Below are 26,351 nucleotides of genomic sequence, written 5' to 3'. Positions count from 1 at the left end.
ACCCAGCTAGCTGGGGGAAAGGTAATCACGGCCGGGGAAGGCAACGGCAAACCACCCCGCTATAAGGCCTGCCAAGAAAACGTCAGCGAAAGCTGGCGTCCCTCCAGGAGTCAGTAATGACTCAGTGCTTGCACAAGAGGTTCCTTTCCTTTCCTTACACTGCTTAAGCTTGTGAACAAAATCAGTCGGGTAGATCTCGAGCACTAAGCCTTACACTGCTGTATCCTTATATGAGACCAGCGTAAAGGCCGTGGGCGCTAGTAGTTCAAGACATGCTGCTCCTTGACTCCCACTCTGTCAGTCCTCCGGAAGCGTTCCTTCCCTTCAATGCCACCAAGGACTTCTTGCCCTTGCTTCCTCATACCCCTTTGCTACTGAACAACATTCACCTCTTCCCCCACATTTTAAGACCCGGCCTTTCCTCTGCTGCCACCGCATCAGAGCATTCACCGTGACCATCCCTGCCGCCAATACGTCCACTTCGGGAGTGGGCTCAGCTGGCAAAGCCCAAGGCCCGCCCTGAGTCCCCGCCTTTGTGGGTTTTCTCCTGCATGCCTGCGTAGCACAGAGCTACGTGGAAGCTGTACTTCCTCAACTGACTCACGCTTCTGGCCAGGGCATGGAAACTTACTGTGTAGGCATTAAAGCTCAAGCTTTTAACTTCTTCAATTTTTCACAATTTTCTGGACATCTGCAGTGCTCGAGCTTCAGTTTAAAAAATGGGCAAAATCAGTCTATTAGATCTCTAATAATAAACCTTACACTACCGTATTTCTTGTATAAGATGATGATGATTTTTAGTGTGGGCCACTCTGGGACAGATTTAGGGAGGATGGTATCGAAATGTCTAAATAAGTAACTTTTGAGGCGATTGATTTTTTTTCCACCTCATCCACTAGCACCACTTACCGATTAGGGGGGCCACCCCACTGCTGCTATTGTACCTGGGCCCTCCCAAATCCTCCAGGAGGTTTTTAAAGCTGGCATGATAACGTGAGCTGGAAATGATCAGCTGCCATTGCCCATGGCAGCCACGGCTCTTCCCAGCCTCCAAGTTGCAAGACGCTGACAAGCCTAGGGTGACCATATGGAAAGGAGAACAGGGCTCCTGTATCTTTAACAGTTGTTTAGAAAAGGGAATTTCAGCAGGTGTTATTTGCATGCATGCAGCACCTGGTGAAATTCCCTGCTCAGCACAATAGTTCAAGCTGCAGGAGCCCTGCCTAGTGTGACCAGATGCAAAAGAGGGCAGGGCTCCTGCAGCTTTAACTGTTGCGATGAAGAGGGAATTTCACCAGGTGCTGCATGCAAACAAATGGCACCTGCTGAAATTCCTTTTCCTATGCAACTGTTAAAGGTACAGGAGCCCCGTCCTCCTTTCCATAGGGTCCCCTAGACAAACCTCATTCTAGATGCAGAGCTATTTGGGATGTTGGATGGAATTTGCCTCCTGGGAAGGTAGCCCAAAGCAGAGCAGCCAAATCCTGTGGTTTGCGGCGCCAACATTTCAAATGGTTTCCAAGTTTCCCACATTTCTGGAGCAAGCGTAGAAAAATCAAGACCCAAATGGAAGAAATGGGGCTTGCAAGCTTGAATTGATTAACTGCTTTGCATAATCAACTGCAGCTTGATGGTCAAGATTAAAACGTGTCAGCTAGGCAGGAGCGGTAACCAGAAACGCCTTGCAGGAGTTAAGGCTATGAAGGGCCCCATCACAAACAGGTCATCTTCCTCATAGAACAGCAGAGTTGGAAGGGGCCTACAAGGCCATCGAGTCCAACCCCCTGCTCAATGCAGGAATCCACCCTAAAGCATCCCTGACAGATGGTTGTCCAGCTGCCTCTTGAAGGCCTCTAGTGTGGGAGAGCCCACAACCTCCCTAGGTAACTGATTCCATTGTCGTACCGCTCTAACAGTCAGGAAGTTTTTCCTGATGTCCAGCTGGCACCCGGCTTCCTTTAACTTGAGCCCATTATTCCGTGTCCTGCACTCTGGGAGGATTGAGAAGAGATCCTGGCCCTCCTCTATGTGACAACCTTTTAAGTATTTGAAGAGTGCTCTCATGTCTCCCCTCAATCTTCTCTTCTCCAGGCTAAACATGCCCAGTTCTTTCAGTCTCTCTTCATAGGGCTTTGTTTCCAGACCCCTGATCATCCTGGTTGCCATTCTCTGAACACGCTCCAGCTTGTCTGCGTCCTTCTTGAATTGTGGAGCCCAGAACTGGACGCAATACTCTAGATGAGGCCTAACCAGGGCCGAATAGAGAGGAACCAGTACCTCCTGTGATTTGGAAGCTATACTTCTATTAATGCAGCCCAAAATAGCATTTGCCTTTCTTGCAGACATATCGCACTGTTGGCTCATATTCAGCTTGTGATCTACAGCGATGAAAAAGCACATTTAAAGGTAGTTTCCCTTCCCATCAGACACAGCTAGGAAACTGCTTGCCTTTGAAGGTGAAGCTGTTACTACCAATTGCTTTGACCAACACCAAGCAAGAGTAACTGAAACAGATACTGCTCAGCTGAAATCAACGGAGTGCCTCCCAACTTAATTTTAGATTTTCGGTGCAAAAAAATGCATGCATCGAGGCAGCGGACATTTCTTGTAGCATAGAATAAACTCTACTATGGAATCTTGTCTTGCCCGTCCCCAGCATCAGAAGCTATAATTTCTTACCCTTCTTTAACCCCTCCTGTAGGAGCAGCCAACTGGAACTTGTACTTGATACAGGGCAAGATGTGTACTATGGTGCGTAAGCATACACAGACGCAATACGTCCTTCTCTCTCCATTACAGATGAGGTGTTGCATGAAGCAGAAGAATACTGGTGTGTACGAATTCAGACTGCAGGTAAGGGTCGGAGACGCCGACGCTTATTTGTGAATATTTTCCTTCCTCGTCTTCATGGAAAGCTCCTTGCAATGCAGCGAAAATAAATATCCGAAAAGCCTAGTTTGCAAGTGGTGTTTTATTACATGCAGGGAGGTGTGTTGGTTTCATGCAGGGGAGAATCTAAAAACATGAACACCCTGGCAGGGGTGGAATTAAGACCTGTCTCTTGCACACACTCCCATATACATGTGTGGTGCTTATTGGTGCATGGCATGGCATACATCTTTCTAACTCATCTTGTTTCTAGGACAGCAGGTAAATATACAATAAAACCAATGATGTGGGGGGGGGGAGCACGGGTGTGTGTGGAACCCAAACTAAATTTTGGATGAAAATGAATTAAACTGATCACATTCTGGATTAAACATGCCAGGTAAAAGCCAGCCCCAGACCAGAATATAGAAATTTCTCTGGCTTGGATTTGGACGGCTTTCTTAAGGCTATGCTGAGAATATCTCCAGAACTGATTCCAACACTCAACCAACTCTTCACCCAGTATCCTAGTGCAACTTTGGTTCTTACCCTGTCTCACATCCAAGGACAGCCCACCCCCCACCCCCGAAGGGAATGCTGAAACGGTGCCGAGCTCCTGCAAAAGCGCAAATGTACAAGCCAGGGACAACGTGGCAGCTGCAGAATACAAACCCGTCCAGAGCTGGCTGGGAAGGAGCTCCTGCAAGCCAAATGGGGCCTGGCTTAGAAGAGAAGAAGGGGGAGGCAGGCCCGGGAAGGGTTGTGTGTGTCTATTTATACATTCCCTCAGACGCTTTCCCCCAAATGTGCTCAGGAGGCAGCAGCACAGATCGTACAAATAAATAAATAAACGCATCAAGCAAGACAATCTTTAAATAAAGCACCAATAAAGCAGACATCTGATAAATATGAGGGTTTTAATGGAATTGTTTTATATGTTATTGTAAAGCGCCTCAATGCCAGAAATGGTGAGGCGGCGCTATGAAAATGCTTTAAATAAATAAAATATTTAGCCAGAGCCTGATAGGGGGATTAAACGTTAAACGTCCAGAGTATAAAAGCCCCATGAGGTCTCCCTGGAACTGGGGCTGTGGGAAATTAAAGTGGCAGCCAGACCCAAGTTCAGGGAGAGGCTTAGGGCTCAGAGCTACCTTGCAGTATACACTCTAGCTGAGATGATGATGATGATGATGATGATGATGATTTGGAGTAAAAAAAAACCCCAAGTAATCTGGAAAGATTTGATCCTCTTCACTTTCCTCTTCAACTTCCTTTTTACCAGTCCCCAAATTTAAGGGAAGTTTCCTCTTTTCAAGTCAAAGGTGACTGGATTGGACTTTGATCATTTTCTACTTCCAGTTAAATTTGTAGATACCTTCAACGATTGTGCCCTGGGACAGTTGGTCATGGATGATTATCCTGTTACTCTGAATCAACAGGAAACAGGCAGATGTGAGTACTGGGGCAATATGGCTCCCTGCCCCCAATCCCAAAATGCAGTGGGGTTACAGACTTCTGCACCAGCCATAGCTCTGAACAGTCTTCAAGGCGAGCCTCACATAGTAGAACCCATTATGGTAATCAATCCTAGAGATTAGCAGCAAAGGGACAAAGGATAGATTTCTGTCCTCAAGAACAGGTCACATCTAATGTACCAGATGTAATTTGTAAGTGAGATTTCTGAACACAGCTACCCTCTGGACATTAGGGAGCACTACGAGATCCAGCAGAACCGTATGCAGGGACCGCCTTGTTTACTGATTGCACGCAAGCCGCTCTGGGAGTTTGGGGGCTGGTAATCAGGATAAAAATATTTCAAACAAATCTCTGTCAATGTCTTAAGAACGACACACCCATCAATACGGTTTTTAACACTTTATTCGAAGGAACGCTGCCCTTCCTCACATACATGCTGCTGCCCCCCGACTTTCCTGCAGAGCATGAAGTGAATTATTTGGAGGACGTGTTTTTAAAAATCCTGGGGAAAGGCTTTACCAAAAAAACTAGTCTGCGGAGTCCAGAGCAAAAGGAGCTTGACAGGCAACTTCTCTTGCCACGAGTTTGACACTGATACGATGTCCGGCTGCAGAGTGTCCTTGAGAAGAAAACCTTTCCGCTGCACAAGGAGGCCGCGCAATCCTGCCACCGTTAGGATCCCAGGGCTGCAGCCCCAGGGAATCAGTGCCCAGCGGGGGGGGGGGGGCATGAGCAGGCAGCAGGGCGCTACTTCGCACAGCACGATGTCTGCCTTGCCCGTTCTAACTACAAGGCGCCTGAAGACCTGGAAAATAGCCACCGAGGCCCCATCTTGAGCAGGCAGCCACATGCGCTGAGCAGAACCATGCCGGCGCCCGCTGCACACCGCAGCCACTGGCAGGCAAATGATCTGCCGCTGCAGCGACCTCAGTTCACCTATTTACTATGGTGGTGAAAAAGGAAACCCATACAGGTCATAGAGGTACTATCTTCTGGGGACGGCCAGATTGTAGGCGTTGTTAGGGTGGGGCTCTGCAGAGGTCTCAGGGCTTCATGGTGCTCAGGCGGATGTCCCGCTCATGCTCAAACTGCCGGTGATCCACTCTCTCTAGAAACGCTTTCCTCTCGAGGTACCTGCAGGAAAGGAGGCACGGGGTTGGCAGCAGGGTCCGCAAAGAGCAAGCTGAGAGCCGTTGGGAGAGACACGGAAGGGCCTGGCCAGCACTCTTACAGGAGGCTTCGAGGCCTCGCTTCCCCCAGCCCCCATCCAGCTTTTGGAACCCCTAGATGCCTGCACAGGCCTAGGCAAGTACTGCCTGAATCACAGAATAGCAGAGTTGGAAGGGGCCTATGAGGCCATGGAGTCCAACCCCCTGCTCAGTGCAGGAATCCACCTTAAAGCACACCTGGCAGAGGGCTGTCCAAGCTGCCGCTTGAAGGCCTCTCATATGGGAGAGCCCACCACCTCCCTAAGTCATGGGTTCCATTGTTGTGCTGCTCTAACAGTCAAGAAGCTTTTCCTGATGCCCAGCCGGAATCTGGCTTCCTGTAACTTGAGCCCGTTATTCCGTGTCCTGCACTCTGGGAGGATCGAGAAGAGATCCTGGTCCTCCTCTGTGTGACCACCTTTCAAGTACTTGAAGAGAGCTGTCATGTCTCCTCTCCATCTTCTCCAGGCTAAACCTGCCCAGTTCTTTCAGTCTCTCCTCACAGGGCTTTGTTCCCCCGATCATCCTTGTTGCCTGCTCCCCTTGCAGAGGGCCCTTGGGGTTCCCACGCGGCCAGCAAATCCTCTCCTGCCCACACACAAATACATCCTGGCAACAACGTGGTATGTGGATTAAGAGTGGGATGGGAAACATTGTGGAGCTAAATTATTTCTCCTTTTTTTTTTCAATAACCCAAATTGCTCAGCTAATTGCAAGCTATAAATAATTTCCCACAGCGACACTAGAGGCAGGTGCCAATGAAATCAGGTGCATTTGGGTGCAATCTTGAGTCGGTCCTCATTGGAGCCTGCATCTCGTCACAAGGCCTCCTACCGCTCCCATCGCGCCCCAAGGAGCTCTCACGAGGCCTGTCCTACATGATGGCAGAGATCAAAACTTAACGGGCATTTCCCTTGGGGCTTGCCCTAGATAATGCCATAACGAGGCACAGCTCGAGACCCCATGGGAGTCCGGTTCTCCTCCTCCTCCTCCCCACTGCAAAACCAGGTCAGGCTACCACCAGGCATAGTTATGATTCCACACAACCTCCGCTTGCTCACAAGGATCGTAGGTACCCCCTTGAAGCAGTGAGCTGGAGCCTCATGGTTCATGCAGAGCCCCAGAAGTCCTCCAAACCCTGGAAAAGGTGTGCTGCTGTGGCTACACCTGGTGGGCAAGAGCAGCCAGGTGTAAGGCTTCAGAGAGCTGCCAGGGGAATAGCCACCCCCCCCCCCCCCGGCTTACCCATCTTTCCCTCTGTTATGGATGGCCAGCTCATCCCCGATGCCCTCCTCTTCTTTGAAGCTCTCCCAGTCTAGCTTGGACTTCTCCAGCGTGCTCATCTTCTGCTTCTTGGTACCGATCTTGCCCAGCAGGCTGTTCATGCCACTCGGCCGCTTCACTCTGGCAAGAGACAGAGCGGGAAACAAGGCAGGTTCAACGGAAGCCCTGGCAAAATTTAAGCCCACTTGGGAAGCAGCGCTGCTTCAGTCTGACATCCATGAAATAAATATTCTCGGCTGCACCGGAAACCTGCCTTCCTGAACCTCTGCCCTCTAGATGGGTTGGACTACAATTACGAACACCCCACGGCCATGGGATAAGAGTCCATTGGCTACGACGGCAGTTGCAGACTGACACATCTGGAAGGCATCAGCCTAGAAAAGACCACCTCACATTCTTCCAGGCTTCCCCAAGCCATCATAAGAACGTAAGAGGAGCCCTGCTGGATCAGACCAAGGGTCCATCTAGTCCAGCATTCAGTCCTCACAGTGGACAACCAGACGCCCACAGGTAACCATAAGCAGGACACAAGTGCAACAGTATCTCCCACCCATGTTCCCCAACAACTGGCGTACACAGGCATAGTGCCTCTGATGCTGGAGGTAGCATAGGGCCATCAAGACTAGTAGCCATCAACAGCCTTCTCCTCCAGGGATTTGTGCAGTCCCCTTTTAAAGCCATCCACACTGGTGGGCATCACCATGTCTGGTAGAAGTGAATTACCAAAGAACATCAGAAGAGCCCTGATGCTGGACCAGACCAAGGGTCCAGCTAGTCCAGCACTCCGTCCCCACACAATGTCCAACCATACTTTGCTATGCACTGTGTGACGTGCATATTTATTTATTTATTTATTTATTACATTTTTATACCACCCAATAGCCGAAGCTCTCTGGGCGGTTCACAAAAATTAAAACCACAATAAAACAACCAACAGGTTAAAAGCACAATTACAAAATACAGTATAAAAAGCACAACCGGGATAAAACCACACAGCAAAATTGATATAAGATTAAAATACAGAGTTAAAACAGTAAGATTTAAATTTAAGTTAAAATTAAGTGTTAAAATATTGAGAGAATAAAAAGGTCTTCAGCTGGCAACGAAAGCAGTACAGTGTAGGCGCCAAGCGGACCTCTCTGGGGAGCTCATTCCACAACCGGGGTGCCACAGTGGAGAAAGCCCTCCTTCTAGTAGCCACCTGCCTCACTTCCTTTGGCAGGGGCTCACGGAGAAGGGCTCCTGTAGATGATCTTAAGGTCCGGGCAGGTACATATGGGAGGAGGTGTTCCTTCAAATAGCCTGGCCCCAAACCGTTTAGGGCTTTAAATGTCAATACCAGCACTTTGAATCGGGCCCGGACCTGGACTGGCAGCCAATGAAGTTGTAAAAGGACTGGCGTAATGTGATCTCGCAGCTACCTTAGCACAGCAGTTAAGAAGTCTCTGGTTCAAATCTCTTCTCTTAGGTAACCCCACCCTTCTCTGTGTCAACCCCATTCCCTAATAAAGGGACATAATACCAACCTCCCATACAAGGGTGTTGTAAAGATTGCTGAGAGAGCATAGGCCGAACCCTCTGTAGTAGAGCAAGGAAACGTTCGTTAACGGTCTACTACAAGTCCTATGGAGCAAAGGAAGATGACTGAAGGCTTCAGCACAGCACCCCTGGCCTTTGCTCGACACCAGTACCCTCGACAGGATACATCTAGGTAGTTGTGCTCCGGGCTCCTCCAGGTGAGTCACACAGAACCCTCGTCGCGGTTTCAATACCAAGGAACCCCTAGGAACTAGCTACGCTGACTGGTGCTTGCTAGACATAGTCTAAACATCAGGAGGGCACCAGGTTGGGGAAAGCTGCCCCAGGGTCTCAGGCGGAGAAAGGCCGTTACCTTCAGCTGCTACCCGATCCTTCTAAGTGAAGGTACCTGGGACACTCTACACGCAAAGCAAGTGGTCTTCCACGGAGCCATGATCCATTTTGTCATCAAGTTCAGCAACTGGAAAGGACCACCCAGAAACCCTGCAAGACCTTCTGTGACCTTCAGTTGCCCAGATGACAAGAGGACAGCACCCAGCAGAAGGAAGACTGTGAACCACCCAGAGAGCTTTGGCTATTGGGCGGTATAAAAATGTAATAAATAAAAAGACTATGGCCCTGTTCAGAAGACACCTTAAACCATGGCTTTAACCACAGTGAATAAGGTTTTTTTCCTTATTCACCGTGGTTAAAGCCATGGTTTAAGGTGTCTTCTGAACAGGGCCTATATAAGCCGGTGTAGTGGCTTGACCGGGTCTTGGAGAGATCTGAGTTCTAGTGCCCACGTGGCCATGAAACTCAGGGTGACTGGGATCCTGCTGCCCCTTACGCCTGGAACGCTCTTCCAGAACATTTGAGAACTACAAGTTCAATCGCAGCTTTTAAAGCTCAGCTAAAAACTTTTCTTTTTCCTAAAGCTTTTAAAACTTGATTTTGTTCCGACTTTTATACTGTTAGTTTTACCCTACCCTGTGCCTGTTTGCATTCTCTTCCCCTCCTTATTGTTTTATTATGATTTTATTAGAATGTAAGCCTATGCGGCAGGGTCTTGCTATTTTATTGTTTTACTCTGTACAGCACCATGTACATTGATGGCGCTATATAAATAAATAATAATAACAATAATAATAATAATAACTTATCTTGCAGGGTTGTTGTGAGGATAAAATGGAGAGGCGATCATGTACACTGGGCTCCTTGTAGGAAAACATGGGATATAAATGGAACAACGCCATCATCTATCAAGGCCAAGTCAGGGTGACAACAGGTGCTCTAGAGGAAGCCTAGAAGCAGGATATGAGGGTTACAGCACTCTCCTGCTTATCTTCCCCAGCAACTGGCCGAGGGAGGCATATTTACTTCCAATACTGCAGGTAATGCGTAGCCATCAAGACTGGTAGCCATAGGTAAGTCACGCGTGCCCACAGTTGCGGAGAACACCTTGTATTGCCAACACACAGCTTCCTAGCTCTGTGGGGCAGGCTTTAAGAAAAGCACAAAACATCCGAACCCCCTGGAGATCTGGTCATTGAGCCTCAGTCTCCAAGTCCCAGCCCGCTGCTCTACACCACCAAAGCAGAATCCCCGCTGCTCGCCAAATGTCCCTGGATCTCCTGTCGCCTATTCTTCGATGGTCTCGTAAGGAAGCATCACCCAGGAAGAGGAAAGAAGACACAAAGCACAGCCATTTGCTCAGTGGGAAATTCCACCCCTTAAGTAACGAGAGAGAGAGAGAGAGAGAGAAAGGTGACCTGCCGACCCCACGTGGTCTTAATTGGGCCGCAGCAGATCAATCACCGAAGAGGTAGAAACGCGGACGCAAACGTGCCTTAGCTACCAGCAGAGCCTCAAGCTTGCTGTTTATTTGCATTCCTGGGATAACTTCCTTTCTGCCAATTTGAGAAGCCGGAGAGGAAATGACTTGCATTCTAAGGCAGGTTGGGGCGGGGGGACAACCGTGGCCAGCGTAGACCCGGTGTTTTACTGGAAGACAATGACTCACCAAGGGGGAAAAAATATTTACCAACCCTTTTGTTATCTAGGTTCATTCCAAAATCAGAACTTCCAGGTGTGCAACTCACTCTATTCCCTTCCTGTCCGCAAAGTGCAGTCTGAAATGCAATCCAGAGCCACGTCTGTGTTCAGAGGAGCCAATGTTCAAGCACGTGCTTAGCCCACAGTTCCTCCAAGCAGCTCAGGTGAGAACGCACGGCCCTCCTGCCACCGTTTTTATCCTCAAAACAACCCTGTAGTGGAGGGTTAGGCTAAAAAAAAATGAACAGCTGCCTTAAGGTGGAGGCTGAATGTGGATCTGAACCTGGGTTTCCCTGAACCCGGTCCAACACTCTGACCGGTATCCTCAAATGGCAAAGGACACAAGGCGTGAAGGCAGCAGAATTGTCAGCTGGGAAAAGACCGAGACCCATTTCTACGTGCCTTGTGAGGAGACCTGGCCCCTTGAGCGCCATTTCCATTTGACGTACCACGGCGTGCATTTCCTACTCCAAGAGCTGTGCCCGAGAACACGAAATGAGACGCGGCCCCGATTCATCCTGTAGGCCTAATAAGCTGCCACAGTGAATCAAGCGGTCACTGGGCCAGGCTGGGGACTGCATAAAATGTCATTCAGCTGCATGCAGGTGAAGAATATGAATTGGACTTTAAGGAAACAAAGAACCCAGGCAAGGCTGACTCAGCTCAGACAACGCATTAGTCAACGCAGTGTGAAAACTCCACACAGCATGCTCTGACCCCACCGTTGTGTGCCTGTGGGCCACCGTGGAGTTGAGTTGGCTCGCCCTACTGAGCTGTGAGAACCCAGAAATCCCAGATTCAAATCTTGCTACTGCTGAGAACTCGCTGTCCGGCTTTCAGGCAAGCCGCACAGGCTCTCAACTGCAGTTTGCTCAACCCTTCCGTAACGGGAGGATAACAGTGATCTACCTTGCAGGGTTGTCATAAGGGTTACTCCAATAAGAGGGAAGGGGCTGCAGCTCGGTGACAGAGCCAAGGGGTCCCAGGACAGATCCCCAGGCAGAGCTGGGAACGCCCCTTTCCTGTCTGAGGCCGCGGAGACCCCATAAGAGAGGCCAACCGACGGCCTCGCTCAGTATAAGGCAGCTTCTGCCATCATGTACACGAGAGGCTTTGAATACTCTGCAGCACCACATAATGCTACATATTAGGTCGATGCGGACGATGTTTGCCGAGCAAATTTGTGGCACTGCACAGAGCAAAACCACCGACACGGAGGCCTGCAAGCGGAAGGGGCCCACGTGCCCAGGCTGCACTCCCTGCCTTTGGGCACCAGGAAGGGAGGTGGGGGAGCAGTAAGAGAGGCCTCACAGGCACCCACCACGGGGGACAGCTGCAGGGTCACAGTCCCACGGCCTCTGTCCACAGTCCCACGGAGGCACGCGTGGCTTCCTCCAGCATGCCAGGAGCCGGCCCCTTCGACAGCTAGGAAGACTTGCACGCCCAGCACCGGGGTCAATCCCCCGAGCAGCACTTTTGCACCGTCGCAGGACCTTCAGAGGGACGCAAGGCGCAAGAGCCGCTCTTGCCGAAGAGCGCTTCGGAGCAGGTTCAGAGCATTCCTCCACAGCCAGCCCAGCCGTCTGGCATCAACCCCTCTGCATTCCTGCAGCGAAAGGAAGGAGCTGCCAGGAAAACAAAACAAAAAGACAGGCGGCAGCACAGCCTGAAGCTCTGCTTTGCACTGGAAATCCGTTGAGTTCCTCCGGCTTTGCCACGTGGGAGCTGACTGCGCCCCGGGATGCTTTGAGGGGAGGTGTCCCAGGCAATAAAACAAGAAACACCACAGCCAAAGTGGGCACTTGTCCCTTTGACTAGAAACTAAATGTGCATAAGCAAAGTCCCCCAGGAAGAGGTCCGTAGCTTGACGTGAATACCCAGCCAGAGGGGAGCCATGCCTGGTCTGGAAAATGGGTGCAATCAATGCCCTATCCTATCCCAGATGACACCAGCAGCCCTTTCTCAAGGCACAGGGACCTTTTCCAGGAACTCACTGCCATCCGCTCCCAGGCAGCTCCTACTTAAGATCCTGGCTGGTTACTGGACTTTCACGACTGGGCTGAGGAATTTAACCCTCGGCGTCTGCTTTCTTTGTATGATTTGGTAGCTGGAGCAGGGCTGCTTTTTTCTGGTCATCCATATATATGGCTCAGCTTCTTACTAGGACTGGCAGGTTAGCGAATCCAAGCGCCAGCGACGGCTAACGAATTAAAGGGGCATTAATCTGCCTGCGCACGCACGCACACACAGACGCGCCGGCCCTACCCAGAAGCCATTCCCAAACGACCCGGTGGAGCGCTCCTCAGAGTGAGCCGCTGCGCTTTAGGGCAAAACGCCTGTAGTGACAGGAGCCACGTTTTGTTCCAAGAACCGCTTCAAGCTCCCCTTTTGGCGGGCGCCTGCAGAATCAGTGCGTCGCAGCTGCGCTCCCCATCTCCACAGAGCCCAGAGCAGCTTAATGAAGGACAGATGCTCCCTGCTGGGGGCCCTCCTCCTCGATGCCTGGGCAAATCAGCTCTGCTCTGCTCATGGCTACGCCTGGCCCGTGCCTTGCGAAGCGGTCGAGGCACAACGTCACAGAGCAGGAGAGCTTAAATCCCCAGGGCCGGAGGAGGAGTTCTAATCCAGAGAAAGCGGCACGGCCTCCAGCACAAGCAGGGCAAAATCAGCATCAGTCTCTTCAACCACAGGAAATGGCTTCCACAGCTGGCCATCAGCCTCCCCAGCCAAAAAACCACTCGCTCAGGAACTGAAGGCTTCTTCCAACCATATTCTTCACAAAGCTGACCAGACTGCCCCAAGAAGATGAGCATACAGTAGGTGCCCCCCCCCCACGCACACAAGGAAGCATGTGCAGGCCCAGAAAGTCAGGATTTGGGCTTTTGGATCAGGCCGCCTCCTTTAGTGGCATGTCTAGCGGCTAGCTGACAATGCTCCAGAAAGGGTGCCTTTCTGGGCAAGGGACCTCTTGGCCTGAGCAACGAGCAAACGGGGCTCTTACCAGTGCCAGCTCCACGTTTTGGGGGCTCTTCAGCCAAGATCCTCTCCGTGGGGGCCCTGCCTGGGCACGTCTAGTGTTTCATCTCTACTGTCACTGGCTGCTCTTGGTGCTCCTCCTCTTTCCCATCAAGGCCCCCACTTGCTTTGCTCAACCAGCGCAGAGCCACTGAGCCAGGAGGCCACGGCGTCTCCTGCTCCTCCTGCTCCTCCTCCTCCTCTTCCTCAGCACCACCACGATCTGAGCCAGAGCGAGAGGCAGGTGAACAAGCAGGAGCCAGTCCAGGGGAACTCTTGCCCATGAGCCCCGGCTGGGGGTGCGGGATCTCGGCAGCCGCCCAAGCACGCCTAGCCCTGATGCCGCCTCGGCCTCTTCTCTCGATGCCGCTAGCTGACGGGAACTCAAAGGCGGGGCACCCAACGGGCGAAACGCACAATTTGTCCGGAAACAAACCTGTGCAGATGTTCACTGAACGGCGTCGTGTTGCTTGAAGGAGAGCTTCAACGTGCTGCTGGAAGGACATGGAGGGAGGCTCACTCTCTAGCCTGACAAACGAGCTTCCGAACGGTGATTACATCGGTAGGCGATGTATGACATCACCTGGACGGGGCTGGCACGGCTGAGCGCTGTCTAGCACCCTCTGGTGGCTGGAATCAGTAAAATAATCTGTTCGCACCACAGACCTGAAGTTTCGATTGCAAGGGTGCTGAGGGACTCACTCCACAGAGCCAAGGAGCTCAGCTGAGTTATACCACCCTGCTTAAACGCAGCATCCACAGTCAAGAGAGATTAAATGGGAGTTTGGAGACTACTGAGGCCTTAGCAATACCCTCAAATAACTTGAGCTGAATGGGTTCAAATCCTGTGCTGTCATGCTGGCTTTCCCAGGGATGAACTCCCCTCCCTCCCGAAGCAACAACTCGAACTTGGGATGGCACCGCTTTGCACGAAGGCACCAGATCCAAAAGGGAAGGTTCGTTCGCACTGGGCTCGCTCCCAAGCAGTGAGCCTCAGGCTTCCGGCTGTTTTCTCTACAGGGAGAAGAGCCTTCAGTGGCACGCGGTACGAGCATGCTGTGCCCAGAGGCTCTGTTGCGCCACCACCGAGCATAGGCAAAGCACCAGGGCCGGATCTACACTAATGCTTTAAAGCGCTTTATAACAGTTATAAAGCGCTTTAACTGCTTTAAAGCGCTATAAAACTGTTATAAAGCGCTTTAAAGCAATAGTGTAGATCCGGCCCTGGAGAAGGCCTTGGGCCTCCGAGAGAGGGCTGCAAGGAAAACAACCGGCCTGCTTTCTTTCCACCCTAAGATTGTTTCAGCCGGCTTTAATGTGAGGACAGTTTTGGCCCTTCTCTCTTTCCCCATCCTTCCTCCTTGCTCAACATCCTGCTCGAAGGAAAAGTCTGCAGAACTCGACAGCTTGCTCACTGTTTTGTGGCATTTTGGTTGAGCTTAATACAGTACTCCAGATGTTTTGGGCGCCAACTCCAATGAGCCCCAGACAGCATGACCAATGGTCAGGAACCTTGGGAGCTCTCATTTAAAATATCTGGCGGGCGCCAGGCTGGAGAAGGCTGTAATGAAGCTATTACCCAACCGTGGAAGAACCTCGGTGGCAGGGCCTTCTCTGCAGCAGCACCCACCCTCTGAAAAACCCTCCCTCATGCGGTTCGGGAGGCGGGAAATGTAATGTCTTTTAAACACCTCCTGAAAACATATCTTTTAAAACAAGCCTTCCCTGGACTGTAACTTATTCTGGTTTTATGTGATTTTAAAGTTTTAAATTGGATTTTATGGTTTTAGTTGTAAACTGCCCAGAGAGCCTAGGCTGTTGGGCAGTATAAATACGTAATAAATAAATGAAATAATATGGTTATCGGTGCTTTTTATGTAACTGCTTTTTGCCACAGATCCTTTTTGCTGAGCGCTTTTAACTCCATTTGTGCATTTACTATTGAAGCGGCTTGTCTAGACCAGGAAGCACTTACTGCAGTGACCACAAGCTGGCAACCTTCAAGGTTGCCTCATCAAATAATAATGAGGACAGTGTGTGATGCACCTACCTAGAATTTCACAACAGCACTCACAATCCTGCATGAGTACAGCGTCAAAGGCAGGGTGCAACAGGGAGGGGCAGGAACAGGGCACTACCAAGCCCAAGAGAGAAGCAATGAAAGAAATGTGTGTAGCCTGAGAACCCCTTATAGAATCATTAAGTTGGAAGGGGCCTCTAAGGCCATGGAGTCCAACCCCCTGCTCAATGCAGGAATCCACCTTAAGGCATCCCTGACAGATGGCCGTCCGAAGGCCTCTAGTGTGGGAGCCCATTTGTACCCTTGCTGAGATTAGGAGCAGATCTCAGGTTGCCTCATTCCACACATTAGGGATAGGACTGAGTGAGTGAACCAGTGAGAGGTCCCTTCGTTTCGATGGTGGAATCTCTCTCTCCCTGCAAGAACGCTCCGGTTCATTCTTTCACTTCCCCCTACGACAGGGACGGGAAGCCTGTGGCTCAGAAGTGCCCTCTGCTGTGATCGCTGTTCAGTGATCGGAGAAGAGGGTATTTAAAGGCAAGTGTGGCGTAGTGGCTAAAGTGCTGGGCTGGGAGTTGGGAGATCCGGGTTCTAGTCCCCACTCGGCCATGGAAACCCACTGGGTGACTTTGGGCCAGTCACAGACTCTCAGCCCAACCTACCTCACAGGGTTGTTGCTGTGAGGATAAAACGGAGAGAAGGATTATGTACGGTGCCTTGGGTTCATTGGAGGAAAAAAAGGCGGAATATAAATGCAATAATAATAAATAAATAAATAATAAATTAAATGTCACGCACAGAATTAAGCTGTACTTTTGCAGTGTTAAGAGCTGTTGCAGCGGAGCTTATTTCTGAGTAGACTCACTCGGAATTGAGTTGCGTTTTGTACGCTTGGTGGGGAAATGTCTAAATTGGTTGGTGTGGCGATGCCCACTTTTCTGTCCCTTAGGTATGCCTGGGGTTTGTATGTGTAGTGAGTGCAGAGTGTTTGACTGAGTGGGTGTGGCTGGTGATGCGGTGAGAGAGGGGGAGGGAGGAGGATAAATAGGATAGCTGAGGAGATTGTGTGTTTGTTAAGGAAGTTAAGAGAGTTAAGAGTTTGTTTAGTTTAGAGCAGCCTTCCTCAACCTGGGGCGCTCCAGATGTGTTGGACTGCATCTCCCAGAATGCCCCAGCCAGCTGGCTGGGGCATTCTGGGAGTTGTAGTCCAACACATCTGGAGCGCCCCAGGTTGAGGAAGGCTGGTTTAGAGTGTTCAGTGGTGTGGACAGTGAATAGAGATAAGTTTTTAAGAGACTTAAGATTACTGATTTGATTAGAACTAGTAGATTAAGCAGGTTAACTTGCATTTAAAGTAACTAAGATCTGTTAAACAAAAATAAACATTTTGTTTTGTTACCTCAAACCACGTGTCTGCTTGGCTTTATCACCTGCTCTACAGTTACTATCATAAACACCATATATATAATAATATATATCTTTCAGCTTATTACCTGCACAGTAAAACCTTTCCAGATCTAGCCTTTACCCTCTCATGTGAGGAAAAGGTTGTGTTTTACCCTACCCTCAGGTTGTTCAAGTGGCGGCGCTTGGCTTGAGGAGGGTGTGCGAGGCAAGGCCTTCTGTATAAGGTTGGTGCCCTCGCAGTTGGTGTTATATCTGCCCGTGGCCCCAGACTGTGCTTTTTAGCCCCTCCCACTGTGGGAGCGCAGCCTCTGAGATGCTCACCAAATGCAGCCTCCGGGCTGAAAAGGGTTCGCGAGGTGAGCAACGGATGGTCTCGCTAGGATTGGAATCCCAGGCGCCCACAAATGAATGAGCAGGTCCTAAGATCCCCATCGGTTCTCAGAGATGTAACAGGGACTCTTCCCCAACAGAACCCTGACGCCAACAGGATCTTTGCCACCGCATGACCAAAATGCCACAGGCTTACCCGGAAATGGTAGGATGAGATGTGGGACCCACTGTCTTCTGCTCTTGTTGTTTCAGAAAGAACTGTGCCTCCTTTGACGCAGAATCTACTTCCTTCGTGACCCTGCCACAACGAAAGGAGAGAGAGCAGCAAAGCCACACTTTAAAGCAGGAAGAAACCAGGGAGGTGGCTATAAACTAAGGCTTTGCTCTGCTCCGTTTCGCATCTCCGAATCCGGAGCGGAGCGACCCAATCCAAACCCACTAGATCCGGATCGGGTCTAGGGACCTGCGGATCGTAGCGAAGCAGTTTGCTGCATTTCGGATCGCTTCGCCTTGATTCGGAGCTCCGAACGCCATTTTGAGCGTTTTTTCTCATTGAATTGTATTAGGCAAAAAAACGCCTATAACTTTTTTGTTTTTCAAGATACACACATGTAACTGGGCACCATGATAGCTTCTAAATAGATCCTTAGTCGTGCCAATTTTGAAGCAAATTGGATCATCTCCTGACTTTTAGGAAATTTTTGAAAATTTGAAAACTAAAAAAGTTATAGGTGTTTTACATTTGCAATGCAAGTCTATTGGGGGGGGGGGGGGGAAACAGAGATCTGGAGCGGAGGCAGATCGACCCGAAGTGGAGCGGTCGAGCCGAAAGGTGTGGATCGGGATCCGGAGCGGATCGGTGGGTCCGTGCACAGCCCTACTATAAACCTATCACAACTAGGTACCGATATTCACTGTGCGTGTGGATAGACTAGTAAGGATGAACAAAGCTCCTCTCCTATTTAGCTAGCCACAATGCCCTGTGCTCGTTCTTGTTGTAATCCTACATTTCTCTACTGTTCGCCATGCCAACGAAACAAAACTTTGTCACTGATAAACCTGATGTTTGTATGCAGCTGTGAACTTCTGAAGTTTTTTATTGCTTTGTATGCAGAGAGCGATAGTTGTGCTCTAACAATCCAAACCCCCCCCTCCCCCGCCAGTGGAAAGGGTAAATATGAAGTTCCCATGTAAATGACCTGGATCACTCGTCTGTCTAACTCCGGGTAGATGCTGGAAAAATTTCTACCTGAGCTGTCAATCAGCATTGTTAATACTGGGCTAGATAGCTGGTTTCCTATGTGACCACTGCACAGCTGGAAGGGTCCTGGGCACCTGCAACACGGTCATGATACAATTGTGAATCACAGCTCAGAGGCTTGCACCCGAATGTGGCCAGCAGGAAGCCAGGTCTTCACCTCAAGTTTACTTCTACGGCACTGTGCCCAGGAGCTTGAAAAGATATTTATTTATTTATTTATTTATTTATTTATTTATTACATTTCTATACCGCCCAATAGCCGAAGCTCTCTGGGCGATTCACAAGGTTCACTGAGTGTCAACGGCTCAGCTTTGAAAGGTACAAGCATTTTTGTATTCCTTCTCAGCTAAATAATGGCTAGTGACTGAGCATTAGGCCTGAAGAACCATAAAGTGAAAGAGGAGCCAGGCCGCTCCTCTCTATTCAATAGTGGCCAGCCAGACACCTCTGGACAGTTCACAAGCAAGGCACGGCCGATGTAGCCATCCTGTTTATCCCCAGCATCTGGCAGCTGGCGATGCACTGCCTCTGAACATCTGGGCTCCATCCATAGTTATCATAGAATCATAGAATAGCAGAGTTGGAAGGGGCCTACAAGGCCATCGAGTCCAACCCCCTGCTCAATGCAGGAATCCTATCATGGCTAATAGACTTATTTTTAAAAAAATTATCCACCATGTTTTCATACTCAGTTCAGAAATGGTTCACAAGCTAAAAAGCAGAATATTCAATAAAAATACAGACTAAATTACCCATCCTCAATGATGTTGCCTAACCAATTTTTAATCCTGTTATTTTTCCCCTCATTGATGGACCATTGTTTAATTCAGCATTTATTGCTTAAGCATCTTCAGCAGATGCCACCTCCACTTTTCCCTTAAAGTCTGTCAAGAAGTAGAGTTCACAACATCCGCCTAGGAAGGTTATTATATCCTGCTACTGATCTGTTACTTAGGAAGTTCTGGTTAACGCTGGACCCAAACCCACCTTCCTGTTTTTTAAACCCGTGACTTCCTGTAGAATGCTTGGTGGATCTGAAGAACAATGATTCTCTTCCTTCCTAAATATCTGAAAAGTGTTAACATACTCTCACCCTTCGACCCTTTAATTAAGGTAAACCATCTCAGTTCCTTCCAAGATCTCTAATTTTTCTCTGAATGTTCTTTAGTCCATCAACATCTTTCTTTCAATTACAGCTGCCAAAACTGAGCACGATGAAGTCTTAGAAGTAGTAGTACTATTTGCCAAGCCTTAGGATTGAGCCTCCTCTTAAGAAAATTGAAATGGCATTGACCCCTCACACCACGCTTTCAGGCTGCTGATTTGTACGGAGCTGTTTCCTGTACCCGCACCCCCAAGTTCTCTTTATCTAGTCACTCACCCCACCCCCACCCCCCAGGGTCCACCTGCTCTGGTTGTTCTTAGTGGTCAGAAAAAACCCATGCTGACTGCTGAGCCTCTCGCTCTTTTAGGGAAACAGCAATTGCTCAGAAGGTCAGGCCTGAACAGCCCTTCACGGTTCCTCATCGCTGTAGATACAACAAGCCAAACTCACCTCACCTCTTCACCAGCAAAGTCAAACACTTGGGTGATGGCAACTTTGTTCTTCCCGGGTTCTTTCGTTACCTCCTGAGGCTTGCACAAGTTCTTCTCTTCAGCTGGCTAATCAAAACATGATGAGAAATTACAGACCCAGCCTGAATTCTCTTCCAGACCCAGCTTCATCTCTCTCTGAACTTTTTACCTACCATCTCTTCTCTCTATAATTGCTATTGTCTGGAAATACCAACATCTAGGGCGGAAAGCCCTCCCTCCCAAGCAGATGTACTAGAAGAAGGAAAAAGCAGCCAAGTTGCTGTTTATAACAGCAAGCCGAAATATTCAGGAAGCCTCACCGGCACATGGCCACAAAGGGAGATTCTTGCAGCCGCTTCCCAGCTCTAGGAAATCTTTGACTAGAGATCAGTTGAAGCCCAAACATCTTACCGACACTAGTTGGGACAGGCGTTAACGATAAAGAACAAGACACTTACGCTTTTTGCACATTTTCCAAATGTCAGTGCCCGTATTAGACACTTCCTCTTACCTTTTCTTTCTGTGTGCAGGACGTCTGGCCTGGAGGAGCTGCTTTTGGTTTCTGGCCCACATCACTGAGGAAGCTGGCCCACAGAGCCTCCTCTTTTTCCCTTTTCTCGTTTTCTTTTACGGGTGTATTATGGCTTTCTCCAGTCTCGCCATCCTCACTATCGCTCTCGTCATGTTTTGGTGAATTTCCTCCACCTGGTTTCAAGAAGAGGCCGCCTCCTTTGTTTCTTTTCCTAAGGACGAATGCCACCAAAACCACATCAGGAAATGGGTTCCTATGCTACCCTGCTGGAGCAACGATCTTTCGAATGCTCAGTGGCTGCAATGCTGAAACCTGAGTTAGGCTGAAAGGTTGACAGGTGAGGGGGCTGACAATTCTGTTAGTATCCAATCAATGAAAACAAGGTCTGAGACACTCAGCCAAGGCACCAGTACTTTGCTCATACTGCTCTCAATCGTGATAGTGGTCAGTATCTCAAACATCACCAGAAGCAAACCTGTGCCGTTCCGAAACAGAGCTTTTGGGGAGGTATTGGCTGACGCTTTCCTTCTAACTCGCTACGTCTCTACTCTCCCACTGCCATAGCTTTCTAAGGATCTGTCCAAAAGCACAATTCTTGACATCAGCCATTTCATCGCAAGACGTAGATTCCTAAGATTATTGATCATCTGCTCACGTACTTCCACTTACACACAATGAAGTTATTGCCTACCGACATGCGATCCCTTTGGAATTCTTCTTGCATTTTTCCGTGGGCTTCTCTTCCTCCACCTCATCCTCCTTTACCAATTCGCTCACATCATCTTCACTGTAGTCTTCACCTGTATCAACGTAGCTTCAATTACCAACCGGGACTTGGACTGCATGTTTTCTAGGAGTGGGGGAGGGCTGTAGCAGGATGGTCTTTGCCATTGGGCAAGAACTTAGCTTATGATGCTCTTTCTGGTGATATCCAAGTCTTATCATTCCGTATCTCCCGTCCCTCTGTGCTATCCTCAAAAACAAGCCATTATTCATATCACATTGTAATACCATCCCTTTGAGAGATAAACTGAACAGGCATGCAGCCCTTTAAATCTGTTTCTAAATTAAAATGGAAAGTACATCTTACTCTTAAACTCAAACAGTTTTTCAGTGTACATAAGCATAAGAACACACGGCAGCTATTCAGACTGCAGGCAGGAGAACCTAAGAAGAGGCCTGATGGATTGGACCAAGGGTCTATCTATTCCGCACTCTGTTCACACAGTGGCCAACCAGCTGTCGACCAGGGACCCACAAGCAGGATACTGGCACAACAGCATCCTCCTGCCCATGTTCCCCAGCAACTGCCTCTGATACTGGAGGGAGCACACAGCCATCAGGACTAGTAGCCATTGATAGCCTTCTCCTCCAGGAATTTATCCTCCCCCCCTTTTAAAGCCATCCAAATTGGTGGCCACCACTCCATTTTGTGGTAGTGAGTTTCAGAGTTTAACTATGCGCTGTGTGCAGAAGTCCTTCCTTTTATCTGTCCTGAATCTCCCACCAGTCAGCTTCATGGGATGATCCCTTTGGGTTATTATTATTATTATTATTATTATTATTATTATTATTATTTATTTATTTATATAGCACAATCAATGTACATTGATTCATTTCCTTCTGCTTTTAAACATGCTACAGTCTCTCCCATTCTCAAAAAACCCACTCTTGATCGACTATCCCTGTCTAACTACCGACCTGTCTCCCTCTTGCCCTTTGTCTCAAAGATCCTGGAACGTCTGGTCTACTCTCGTTGTCTTGACTTTCTCTCTAATAACTCTGCTCTGGATCCCTTTCAATCTGGCTTCCGTCCTTTGCATTCCACTGAAACAGCCCTTACCAAGATCACCAATGATCTTCTTACTGCCAAGTCTAAAGGCCATTATTCTGTTCTTATTCTCCTTGATCTAACCGCAGCCTTTGACACGGTTGATCACGATCTTCTCTTAGATTCCCTCCACGACCTTGGACTCTGTGGCTCTGTCTATAACTGGTTCGCCTCCTATCTAGAGGGTCGCTCTTTCAGCGTGTCGGCTAACGGCAGCTCGTCCTCCTCTTTTCCCCTTTCAGTTGGGGTTCCGCAAGGCTCGGTGCTTGGCCCGTTGTTGTTCTCTCTATACATGCTGCCCTTGGGCAAGCTCATTCAATCTCACGGCCTCCAATATCACCTGTATGCCGATGATACACAATTATATCTTTCATCTCCGGAACTTTCTCCAGATGTTCACGATCGTATCTCGGCATGTCTTTCAGATATCTCAGCCTGGCTGCTTCATCGTCGTTTGAAACTTAACATGGCAAAGACTGAACTGCTAGTTTTTCCTCCTAAACCTTCTCCTCACCTCTCATTCTCCCTTACTGTCAACGATGTCACGCTTACTCCGGTCAAGGAAGCTCGTAGTCTTGGCTTTATATTTGACTCCTCGCTCTCCTTTACTCCTCACATCGAGGCAGTAGCTAAATCCTGTCGTTTCTTCCTGTATAATATTGCCAGGATTCGACCATTTTTGTCTGTCTCTTCTGCCAAGACTCTCGTTCACGCACTGGTTATCTCTCGGTTGGACTACTGCAACCTTCTTCTCTCTGGCCTTCCTTCGTCTCACATCAGTCCGCTGGTCTCTGTCCACCACTCTGCCGCTAAGATCATCTTCTTGGCCCGCCGCTCTGACCATGTCACTCCACTTCTGAAATCTCTTCATTGGCTTCCAATTCACTTCAGAATCCAATATAAACTTCTCCTACTGACCTTCAAAGCTCTTCACTGCCTAGCTCCTGCCTATCTCTCCTCTCTCATCTCACACTATCGCCCCGCTCGGGCTCTCCGCTCCTCCGATGCCATGCTTCTCGCCTGCCCAAGGACCTCCACTTCCCTTACTCGGCTTCGTCCTTTTTCTTCTGCTGCCCCTTACGCCTGGAACGCTCTTCCAGAACACTTGAGAACTACAAACTCAATCACTGCTTTTAAGACTCAGCTCAAAACTTTTCTTTTCCCTATAGCCTTCAAATATTGAGTTTGTTCTGACTTTACACTGCTGGTTTTGCCCTACCCTGTGCCTGTTTACACTTCCCTGTGCCTGTTTGCATTCTCCTTCCCTCTTTATTGTTTACTACAACTTATTAGATTGTAAGCCTATGCGGCAGGGTCTTGCTATTTACTGTGTTATCTGTACAGCACCATGTACATTGATGGTGCTATATAAAATAATAATAATAATAATAATAATAATAATAATTCTAGTATTATGGGTGAGGGAGAAAACGTCTCCCTCTCTGCAGTCTCCACACCATGCATGATTTAGCACACCTCAACCTCTTCCCCCCCAAAAACTAAACGACCCCAGCTGTTGTAACCCCCCCTCATTAGGGACATGCTCCAGCCCCTTGATAATTTTAGTTGCTCTTTTCTGCACTTTTTCCAACTCTACAATATCTATTTTTAAGTGTGGTGTCCTCACTTAGAATACTACACAGTATTCTAAGTGAGGTCGCACCAGAGGTTTGTATAAAGGCAGCATGAAACTGGTAATTCATAAACGCTCTTTAGAAGTGGAACTCCCTGCAAGGAGAAAACTATCACATCAGGCAGAGTTGGTCCCAGTCCGACTCTTTCCCTGAGGTACTACGCTTCTACTTGCAGGGTGTTTACTTTTCAGAGGAGGGGAGCACTCCGTGCCACCCCCTCATTCTGGTCCACGTAGGCAAGTGAGCCTTCAGGGCGCTCTCAAGGGGCAGAGCCAGGCTGCGGTCACGTGACGAGCACAGAGTGTAGCCCGGATGTCGGAGCCACTCTGCGAGGAGCAGCCTCGGCCTAGGCCGGCCCGGAGCCCTCCGGATCTTCCCCTCTCAGGGGCCCCGAATACCCTCGGCCGGAAGGAGGCGGCGGCGGCGACGCCCACCTGACGGCAGGTAGTCTTCATCCTCCGACGACGAATAATCCTCAGAGTCCGACATGGCTCTTCACGCGCACAAACGCCCCTCCCGCGGAAGGGAGCCGGAAGTGCTTTCCCCCGACGATAGAGGACATCCGGTCGGCTCGGCCAGAGCGCCCCGTAGCTTCACCATAGAGGAAAGAAATAAGCGTGGAGATACAGAAACAAGGTTAGAGCTCAGCCAGGTGGGTTGGACTGCAGTTCCCAGAATCCCCCGGCCGGATTGTTCTAGCTATGGGTTGTTGTTGTTTTTTAAAAAAGTCTGTGTGTTTCAAATGCATTTCGAATAATAATAATAATAATAATAATAATAATAATAATAATAATAATAATAATAATAATATATTTATTTCTTACCCACCTCTCCCTTTGGATCGAGGCGGGGAACAACATTAGAACAGGAATCAATACATCTTAAAAATTCTTGATTTTACATTGATCTGGATAGGCCTGCCGGAAAAGGCTAGTCCTCAAAGCTGCCTTAAAATCACAGAGGGAGTTAATATTACAAATCTCCTCCGGCAGGCTGTTCCATAATCCAGGGGCGACAGAAGAAAAGGTCCTCTGGGAAACTGAGGTCAGCCTAGTTTTAGCGGACTGAAATAAATTCTCCCCAGAGGACCTGAGTGTGCAGGACGGACTATATGGGAGAAGGCGATCCCGCAGGTAACCTGGACCCAAACCATTTAGGGCTTGGGTTTTAAAGGTAATGACCAACACTTTGTACTTTGCCCGGAAACTAATTGGCAGCCAGTGGAGTGATTTTAATGTTGGGGTAATATGCTAATCGATTATGTAACAATATAGGATAGCGTAGGATATTAACATTATTATTATTTATTTATTTAATGAGCTGGATTTTCCACCATTCCTGCCTTTCTCACCCTGGAGCCTTCCAGATGTCTTGGACTACAACTCCCAGCATCCCCCAGCCAGCCATGGGGGTGGGGGGCGGGGAGCTAGTCCAACACATTTACAAAGATTAAAAACACTGAACATTTAAAAGCCAATATACAAATTTTAAAAGCATAAAAACTGAGGGGAGTCACAAACTCAAATGACAGCGCGTCCGTTGCCCCGTGAACGTGTGGAACCACCCAGTGCCAGACTATTTTGTGCCCTAGGCAAGGCAAACTACTTGCACACACACACCCCAAATTGTGCGGAAGTCCGAACGTGTGCGCCAACTGGCTCACTTCGATTTGGGACCGAGCCGTCTGGAATTCAACAGGACTTACTTCCGTGAGAAAGCAACCCGCTATGCAGCCTGGCGTCCCGATCCCCTCCGCACGTTTACTCAGGGGAATAAGGCTTCCAAGTAAGGAGGCATAGGCGGATCAGGCCCCACTTGTGCCTCCCAGTACAACGCTTTCTCGGATAAAAGTCCCGTTGATCCACACACGCAGGATCGGGAAGCAGGAGAGTTTGCCTTGCGAGGAGTCCACAAGTCCCTAGCTTTCCTGGGGGAAGGGAGAGGGAGTCCCGCTTGCCCACCTGCCTGGACATTGTGGCCTGTTTAAGGAGAGAGGTGAGGCGACCCGGTGCCCTTTCCTCGGGAGTAAGGCAGAGGCTGGCTTGAGCCAGGGTCAAGCTTGTCACGTGCTTCTTCTTCTTCTGGTGGCCTCGCGGCTCTGGGAGGGCGGCTTCCGGGCGGAAGTCCGAACGTGGAGCCGCCCCACCCCACCCCAGCGTCCCTCGCTTCGCTTCGGCTGGGTGGGCACGGGGTGCCATCTCGCCCACTCAGACCCAGCTGAATCCTCGGGCCGGGCCAGCTCACAGCCAACAACGCGCGTGAGTGCTGCGCTGCGCCCCTCTTAGCTTGGCGCTCTAGGCGACCGCCTGTGTGGCCTCTATGGTAGCACCGACCCTG

General features: G+C 49.4%; 2 protein-coding genes across 2 annotated transcripts in view; one reads left to right on the top strand and one right to left on the bottom strand.

Moving 5' to 3' along the window:
* COQ9 (coenzyme Q9) overlaps positions 1 to 26,351 on the top strand; it is a 198,304-nt gene that overhangs the window by 92,556 nt on the left and 79,397 nt on the right. The window lies entirely within an intron of this gene.
* CFDP1 (craniofacial development protein 1) lies at positions 4,729 to 24,562 on the bottom strand. The gene is made up of 7 exons (XM_063141085.1): positions 24,449 to 24,562; positions 21,241 to 21,349; positions 20,529 to 20,760; positions 19,998 to 20,104; positions 17,378 to 17,479; positions 6,798 to 6,956; positions 4,729 to 5,478 (listed from the first exon to the last, which is right to left on the bottom strand). The coding sequence occupies exons 1-7, from the start codon at positions 24,501 to 24,503 to the stop codon at positions 5,388 to 5,390; spliced, it is 855 nt and encodes a 284-aa protein (XP_062997155.1). The 5' UTR covers positions 24,504 to 24,562; the 3' UTR covers positions 4,729 to 5,387.

The sequence above is a fragment of the Elgaria multicarinata genome, chromosome 14 (genome assembly GCF_023053635.1).
Source record: "Elgaria multicarinata webbii isolate HBS135686 ecotype San Diego chromosome 14, rElgMul1.1.pri, whole genome shotgun sequence".
In the NCBI taxonomy this organism is placed as follows: Eukaryota; Metazoa; Chordata; class Lepidosauria; order Squamata; family Anguidae; genus Elgaria; species Elgaria multicarinata.
Note: the sequence above shows the minus strand (reverse complement) of the source record. Positions and strands in the feature narration are given on the sequence as shown.